General features: G+C 41.6%; 1 protein-coding gene across 4 annotated transcripts in view; it reads left to right on the plus strand.

Moving 5' to 3' along the window:
- The window catches only part of ST7 (suppression of tumorigenicity 7), a 186668-nt gene extending 178202 nt beyond the window's left edge, over positions 1 to 8466 (plus strand). For 2 of the 4 annotated variants that reach the window (XM_075342518.1, XM_075342517.1), the window contains 3 exons: positions 7083 to 7175; positions 7886 to 8025; positions 8161 to 8462. In XM_075342518.1, coding sequence (XP_075198633.1) covers positions 7083 to 7175; positions 7886 to 8025; positions 8161 to 8256 — 329 coding nt within the window. In that variant the 3' untranslated portion in view covers positions 8257 to 8462. Of the gene's footprint in view, positions 1 to 7082; positions 7176 to 7885; positions 8026 to 8160 lie in introns of all 4 variants that reach the window. The other 2 variants (XM_075342515.1, XM_075342514.1) reach the window with 2 other exon arrangements.
- Positions 8467 to 9156: the final 690 nt, after the last annotated feature.

Consider the following 9156-nt stretch of genomic DNA (forward strand, 5'->3'; position numbering starts at 1 on the left):
AACTGTACTTGAATAAGTGTCATCCATGTACAAAGTCTGTATCTAGTGAAGGAAGTATGCTATGGCGAAATTATGCATTACATGATGTACAAATGTCAGTTTATCTTCTAGGCGCTAAGATCTTCTCCAATTCAAAGTAATAAGAAGCCCCATATGTTCCATCAAAACAGAGACAAAACATTTTGGTGTAGACCAAAGTAAAAATTCAGCTTTTTAAAAGATAACATTTTTCTCTGCCTATCCACAGGTTAAACGTCATGACACTTTACTGTCCAAGCCTCTGACTTCTGAAAATCTAACTTCTAGTAATTACGCTGCAGATTGAGTTTTTTTGCTCTGTAAACCATCTACAACGTTCCACCTACACTAAACGCCGTAGTACCCCGCTAATCTCTGCGTTCCTAGCTAAGTCTTCCTCACTCATACTTGCCTATTTATACTTTTGCTGGTCATTGTGAAGAATTCATTTTTCGTACAGCAAGTACTATGTTAATAGCGATATGGGCACGTGAAAGTTGATCTGTTGTGAAATGACTGAATAATGTTAATGTGGCTGGAACTCTAGTCTGCATGTCCTCATATAAAAAGGGACTATTATTGTTAATGCTTTACTGTATTTCCAATTTATTAAAGACGGGAACATTATGGTCATCTCTGTTTCCTATTTGCATATGGCTCTTTCTTTGCCCACAAGGAGCACATCCCATTTTGATGCCTTGTTGGTGTCAGTTCTTTCTCTTGAGACTTTAAAGGAAATCAGGTGTAATTATTTCCTTAACCTTTTCAGCCATCATTTACAAAAATCTAAACCATGTACCCCAGCCATAATCCATCATCAGAAACCGGAAGCCTGTGCGACAACTTCTACACATAAAATTAAGGTGTACAGATTCTCAAATAGCCTTCTAGATCTTGTATATCTGAGTGTAAGCCAAATTGGTTTTGTCGTACATTATAATGCATTATTGTAGTATTACTTGTATACACGCCAAGGAAATTGTGCATGATTAATAGTGATTTATTCTTGGTACATTTTAAGCTCCTTGCATTAAGGTTCATGGACTGTGAAGTTCAGTTATAGCACTCTACACACATATATTGATATATGCATAAGTTAGACGTTTTCTTGATGAGCAGCACAAGGGTTAGTTATGTGTTTTTACCTATACAATAATGGCTCACAATGCCTAGTTACTGACAAATGTTATTTTAACTATTTTAAGTCAAACCGCTTTTAAAAGACCACATATAGAGATGCATTAAGCTTGAAAAGGTTACAAAAATATTACTAAAGCTTCACCTAGGTGTACATGAATCCAGAAGTACCCTAACAATCCTGATTTTCTTCTTTTGTATACAATTTGTCTTTTCTCCTTTAGAAGTTAGAACCCTGTTATGGACATTAACACTAGTGATGGGCAAATTCGCAGATATCCAGGATCGGCGAGACTAACCAGATTTGGGGGAAAAAAAAAACTATTCCAGCCCGGAATTGATCCAGGATAACTAGCCGGACTCCAGTCCCCATATAAGTATATTGGGACCAGAATCTGGCTCTTAAAAATGGTGGTAGAAGGGATAGGGTGATTAGAGCAAGCGCATTATACTTACTGAATCTCCAGCGCTGCTGTAACTGCTTCCAGGCCACTCATTCTACTTCCGGGGCCACTCAGTATCGCTCATGCATATTCACTACTTCCCTGCCCACTGGCAGTCCTGGCGTCTTTGGTTGCAGTCAGTGCCCTCAGCCTGTGTGACAGCGTGTCTGGCTGCTTGCAATCACAGACCCTGTCTGTGGGTATCTGTAGATTGGTGTAAAAATATATACATATAAAAATTGTCGTAGGGTCCCCCCCCATATTATGTTACCTAGCACAGACAAAGCATATGGCAACATGTTGCATCCCCCAGCCATGCACTTATAATGGCTGTGTATCAAAGTAAGAGGAACTGCATGCAGGTTTTTTTTTCTTAAATTGTTAAACTGGCGTGTGGTCTCCCCAATTTTGATACCGAGCCATGATAAAGCCCAACAGCTGGAGGTTGGTATTCTCGGGCTATGGAGACCCATGCTCATTGAGCCCCCCTCCAGATTCTAAACATAGCAGCTTGTAGCCACCCAGGATTGTTGCATCCATTAGGTGTTACAACCCCGAAACATTTACCCAGCTCATCCCGATTGCCCTGGTGCAATGACAACCTTTGTAATAAGGGGTTACTAACAGCTCACAGTTGCCATTAAGCCCTAGATTAGTAATGGGAGGCTTCAGTGAGACCCCTTTATTTCTTTTCACTTGCAGATTAGTAATTAAAACCTTTATTTGAAATTAAATACATCAATTTATTAACTCCAAAAACACCTAGGTCCAACGAAATCCATGATATCCGCTCTGCTACATCTGAAAGCACAGCGCAGAGCCATAGAAAGTGACCACCCACTGTGAGCTTTAGGCAGAGAATGAATCAACCGCGATGAGCGGTGATGTCACGCATGGTAATTTGCGGTAACATCTGGAGGTTCCCACGGTCCTCCACCTGTGATTGCAGGTAACCTGACCTCAGGGGACCTCATTAAACTCTGACCTCACAGTTCACAGACTTGAATTTCCTGGCAAAAAAAATCGCATCACTACCGCATCATACTGTATGTGGTTTTGATGCATTTTTTTTCCCAGGAGGTGCAGATTGGGTGGATGAATATGGTGTAGAAATTTTAGCACCAAATCTGCATCTCTTGACAAAAAACAAATGCAGTTTTCTGCCAGGAAATGCAGGTCTGTGAACTCCGTGACCTCACCTGAGGCAAAATCACAGAGTTTGAGGTCAGGTTACCTGCGATCACAGGTGGAGGACCGTGGGAACCTCCAGCTGTGAGTTGTGGTCACAGCTGGAGGTTCCCACGGTCCTCCACCTGTGACCACAAATAACCTTAGTGACATCACCGCTCATCGCATGACGAATTCTCTGCCTAAAGCTCACAGCGGGTGGTCATAGCCTATGCCTTCTATGCTGTGCCTTCAGATGTAGCAAAGCTGGAATCGTCGTGGGGCCTCATGTGGATTACGTTGGACCTGGGTGTTTTGGGGGTTAATAATAAAGGGGTGAAAGAGGGTGTTTTTTATATATAGTTCAAATAAAGGATTTTTTTGGTGTTTGTGTTTTTCTTTTCACTTAGGCGGGCTTTGCACACTACGACATCGCAGGTGCGATGTCGGTGGGGTCAAATTGAAAATGACGCACTTCCGGCATCACATGCGACATCGTAGTGTGTAAAGGCTCGATGATACGATTTAACGAGCGCAAAAGCGTCGTAATCGTATCATCGGTGCAGCGTCGGCGTAATCCATGATTACGCTGACGCGACAGTCCGATGTTGTTCCTCGCTCCTGCGGCAGCACACATCGCTGTGTGTGAAGCCGCAGGAGCGAGGAACATCTCCTACCGGCGTCACTGCAGCTTCCGTAGGATATGCGGAAGGAAGGAGGTGGGCGGGATGTTTACATCCCACTCATCTCCGCCCCTCCGCTCCGATTGGCCGCCTGCCGTGTGACGTCGCTATGACGCCGCACGACCCGCCCCCTTAACAAGGAGGCGGGTCGCCGGCCAGAGCGACGGTCGCAGGGCAGGTGAGTCCATGTGAAGCTGCCGTAGCGATAATGTTCGCTACGGCAGCTATCACAAGGATATAGCTGCTTCGACGGAGGCGGGTACTATCACACTCGGCATCGCAGCATCGGCCTGCGATGTCGCAGCGTGCAAAGTACCCCTTAGATTAGTAATAGGGTTCACATAGACACCTCCCATTACTAATCTAGGGCTTAGTGGTAGTTGTGAGCTGTCATAACCGCTTTTTACCCCGATTGCCACCGCACCAGGGCAATTGGGATAAGCCGGGTAAAGTTCCGGGGTTGTCGCATCTAATGGATGCAACAATCCCGGGAGGTTGCAGGCTGCTATCTTTAGGCTGGGGTGGCCCAATAACCATGGGTCTTCTACACCTGAGAATACTAGCTGTTGGGCTTTATATTGGCTGGGTATCAAAATTGGGGGGACCCTACGCTAATTTATCTATTTATTTAGTTTTACACCACAATAGGGACCCGCAGACAGGCCAGAGTCTGTGATTGGTTGTAGTCAGAAATGCTGTTACACATGGGACTGCAGATGGGCAGGGAAAGCCGTGCATATGGATGAACGATAATTAGTGGCCTCCCTTACAGCAGTGTGGGAGACTTGATAAGTATAATGTGACTGCTTTATTCTTATTTGCTTAGTTGCCGAACCCGTATTATCACCCAGTGTTCATGGAGAACTCCGGGCTCTGGTCCGGCACTCTTGTACTTTTGAAACCATGCGAATCCGGACTTTTAAGGCCACTTTACACACACAGATAAATCTGCGGCAGATCTGTGGTTGCAGTGAAATTGTGGACAATCAGTGCCAGATTTGTGGCTGTGTACAAATGGAACAATATGTCCATGATTTCACTGCAACCACAGATCTGCCAAAGATTTATCTGTGTGTGTAAAGTGGCCTTTACAGTTTGGGTCCGCCCATCACTAATTAACACCCAACCTTCTTACAAATATGAAGCAGTGGTTTGGGGTTGCTTTGGTGCCTCAAGGCCCAGGCAACTTTGATCATAGAAAATACAAGGGATTTAAGTGCAGCAGTCCATTAAGAAATTTTGGGTCAAGCAAAAAGAGTGACCCAAAGCACAGAAGTAGATTAATTTATATTTAGAATTTGAGTTTTTAAGAGGCCAAGTACTAATGTTAAAACCTATTGAAATGCTCTAGCATGACCCAAAGAAGCCTGTGTATGCAAGGCAGCCCAGAAATATTGATGAATTAAAAGAGATTTTCAGGGTAGAATGGTCCAAAATTAATTCTCAACCTTTTGAAATTTTATTAGTAGTGACAGCAATTAGTGATGAGTGAGCACATGCATGCTGGGGTACTCTGTACTCGTTAAGAGCAGTTGGATGCTCGGATGGGTACGACTCGAGCACCTGAATATAATGGAAGTCAATGGGGAACTCGAGCATTTTTCCTGGAAATCTTCTGGAAAAATGCTCAAGTCCTCATTGACTTCCATTATACTCGGTACACTAGTTGAGCCCGTTTGAGCTTCCGGCTACATAGCAGCCGAGCATGGTATTGCTTGCATATCACTAAAAGCAATTATTTGGTGGAGGTAATGGATCGTAAAGGAGAATAGAAGATATTGAACCCAAGCCTTCACTTAGTTTTTCACCCTGCACTGAGAATGCTTACGCAATGTGCATAACAAAAGACATGGACAATATAGCTATTTGTAACTGTGTAATGAGTAACCCTGTACATATGAGTGATTTTCCCAATGTTTCAAATACAAAGAAACCACAATAAATGAAGTGTGTAACCTACTATGCCATTCATATTGGTAAAAAGTGTGATGAAAACCTTTTAGACATATTTATATAGCATTTTCTGCTATTTTCATATGAAAATATGTGGATTTGTTTTTAGGAATCTTAAGGAAAGTAATGTTCTGAAGAAATTATTCGTATTGGTGAGATTCTGATCTGAAAATGGTAGGACAGAGTTGTCTCCCACTTGTGCTTGTGATGTAATCTTGAAGAATGATTACAGTGAGAACATCACTCATATGACAGCATTCTCACACCACTTACAACTGCTGAAATATTAAAGTGGAACAATGTGACTTTGAAGGCCATGGGGATTTCTTGTAAAATTGATAAAAGTGGAATCCTTCTGAAGATATCCAAGCTCTTGTTACATTAGATATCAAATATGCAGGACACTAACCTACAGTCTGTGTTAAATTATTCAGCTGTAACTGATCAAATCCTACACACGCTGGTTTTATTTCCTAAATACATTTCAGACGTCCATGATTTATGTCCTAAAATAAATGCCATCTGTTAGCGAAACCCTGACTCTCGCTATGAATCGGGGTTTATAGTCTCATTACAGCTTGTGGATAAAACAAATCTGTATGTTGACAGACAATGTGGTAATATGCACATCAAAGTACAGACCCGGGACTGGTAGTGTAAATTCCAGTGTATGTAGCTGGAAATATGATGGCCTGAGCCAAGGTGGCCAAAATGTCAGGACTGATTTAGATTTGCCACCAGGTACTGTATGTGTGTGTTGCACTGTAGGCTTTCTTGGTCCTACCATATATTGACTATTTGGTTGAGAATAATATATATTATACATCCGGAGATATCTCCTATTCACAGTGTATATGGCCGGGAGGTTGGTGTTCATTTTCTAAAAGTTCACCTACTCTTTCAGTATGTATTTTCTGGTGTAAAACTTAAATGAGACCCCACAGACTACCTCCATAGTCATTTTAACAAACCCTTCTTCACTCTTGAAGGAGAACAGAGCACATCTGTCTCTTCTTTTCAGTGACTAGTGGACTCTCGGCACTCAGACCGCCACTAGTCAAAACCTCTAAACTGTCCAAAGTTTTGTAAATGTGTAGTTAAACCACACTATGATAATTTATCCTTCGGTCATTAGGATCATGTCTGTGGGGGCTGACCCCCAACACCCCCAGCTGTATCCAACAGGGGCCACATGTAAAGAGCAGAACAGCACATGTCATCATGTTTAGTGGTTCTTCTCTGCAATTTAACTGCTATTTAAGTTAATTACATTAAAGGAGTATTACCATGTGCCACATCATATCTTCAATATGTAGTAGGTGTAATAATAAGAATTTGAACAATTACCTCCAATTAGAAATGTAGTATAGTTCTCCTGATTAGCGAAGTCTCTTAACTCCTGTGCAGGGCATTAAAGGTTAGTTGCTTGTGGTCTTAACAATGGATACCTAAGCTGCAATGCCCTGAACATGAGGTAAGAAGCATATAAATGTAGTATAGTTCTCCTGATTAGCTAATTGGAGATATTATTATTAATAATAATAATAATATTTATTAATAATAACAATAATATTATTATTACTACTACTACATATTGGGATAGGATCTTGGGCATGGGAATACCCCTTTCACATTGTGCAATATTCTTTAACTACAAAATGGATGTGCTTTGTCTTCACAGCATTCAGAATGATTCCATACCCATTGGAAAAGGGTCATCTTTTTTACCCATACCCTATTTGCACAGAAACGGCCGACAGAGAATTACTTCCTTGTAAGTACATTGTGTCTTGTGAATACTCTTAGCTTGTTGTTCTGCGTATAACGCCTGATTCATATGTCCATCTTTCATGTACATGTTCTGTGTTTTTCACGTACCCATTATAGTCTCTGGGGCTGTGCGCATATTTTTTGCAGAGCTTGTGTTCTTGCAGAAATTACAGAGACATGTAATTTTATTATTGCTATGGATGAAAAGTACAAATAAAAGTCTTTAGGTCCGTTAGTGAATTTAATGGACCGCACCAACCACGATGCAGTGTGCGGTCTGTGATTAACATTGTAATGTATAGTAGAAGTTTTGGAATTCATTTATCCAAGTGATGAAACACGCATGATCACAGCTGACACGGACTAAACACTTGTACCATTTTTTACATACGGGAAACATCTGACACCTGAATAAGCCACTTTTTTATTCCTGCACTTTTCTGCTACATGTGGCCCAAAGAGCCATGGGTTATAGCGTAAAGCTGTGCTTGCCTAGTGTTTGGTAAAAATTTGTTTCTTATGTGATCTCGATACAATGTAGTGTACAAGACCTGAAAATAGTGAGCAAACTGGTAAATGGTTGTTTTCTGTAGAGAAAATGAGCAGTGGGATTAGACAGAACACGCATATACGTTAGTACTTCACTGTCGTCTTGTACACCCGCAGTGATGTAGCCGATTTCATGAAGCACTAACTATTCATCTTCCCTTACAGCATTTCATGAAGTCTCAGTATATCCAAAGAAAGAACTTCCTTTCTTCATACTCTTCACAGCTGGGTTGTGCTCCTTCACAGCCATGTTGGCTCTTCTCACACATCAATTCCCAGAACTTATGGGAGTATTTGCAAAAGCGGTAAGTATCCACTTCCTACTGTGTCAGCAATAAAGGTCTGATTAATGAATTCCAAGTCCAGCAACAGTGTATAAATATTCTGCCTACATAACTGACTGTATAGGGAATCTGGCTGATCAGATCTGTCTTCCATAGTTCCTCAGCACACTGTTTGCACCTTTGAACTTCGTTATGGAGAAAGTGGAAAGCATCCTCCCATCCAGCTTGTGGCACCAACTGACACGAATTTAAGGATTCTGCAGCATTGAAGATTAACACACCATCACCGCTGCCAGCGACAAAGCATGACATGAAAAAGAACTATTCATGAATAGACTGTCTGTTCTCATATACAAAATGTTTTGTTGTAAATGGGGAAAATCATTATGTTTAATAATATTTTACCTTCAGAAAAAAAAAATAACAATTCTTTAAAATAAAGTTTTGTGTATGGCAGCAGAAAGTTAATGACTGTGTCCATTTCTAGCTACTGGGGCATTTTAGTAGCCAACAACTATATGATTTTTACCAATGCGGTTTTGGATTATCTGCTGTCTGGATGGGAGAAATGAAGCCAGATCAAGACCGGAAAAAGTAGTTTTTTTGTGCTTCAAACATACTGTCTTTATATGTCCAGATATTTAGCACTGACTCACAATGGACTTAGTTCAACTTTTTCTTACACTGATCCAGATTTTGCCATTGGTTCACATTCATTGAATTGCTGATGTTAGCTTAACTGAATATGAACTTCAAGAAGGTGAATAATTATGCATGCAGTGACTTGTGGTTAAGGCGTCACTCCAGCATTGTTTGCCTTTTCTTCACTGCTGGAGTGGCACTTTACATCTAAGTCCCCTGCCCCTAGTCTTAAGCGGGCTTTACACGCTACGATATATCATACGATATGTCGTCGGGGTCACGTCGTAAGTTACGCACATCCGGCATCATATGACATATCGTAGCGTGTGACAGCTACGAGCGACTGTTAACGAGCAAAAATACTCACCTTATCGTTGCTCGCTGACACGTCGCTCATTTTCATAATATCGAACGTCCAATTGTTCATTGTTCCCGTGGTACCACACATAGCTCCGTGTGATACCCCGGGAACGATGAACTGCAGTTTACCTGCAGCCGCCTGTAATGCGG

Source organism: Anomaloglossus baeobatrachus, chromosome 4 (assembly GCF_048569485.1).
Source record: "Anomaloglossus baeobatrachus isolate aAnoBae1 chromosome 4, aAnoBae1.hap1, whole genome shotgun sequence".
Taxonomy (NCBI): domain Eukaryota; kingdom Metazoa; phylum Chordata; class Amphibia; order Anura; family Aromobatidae; genus Anomaloglossus; species Anomaloglossus baeobatrachus.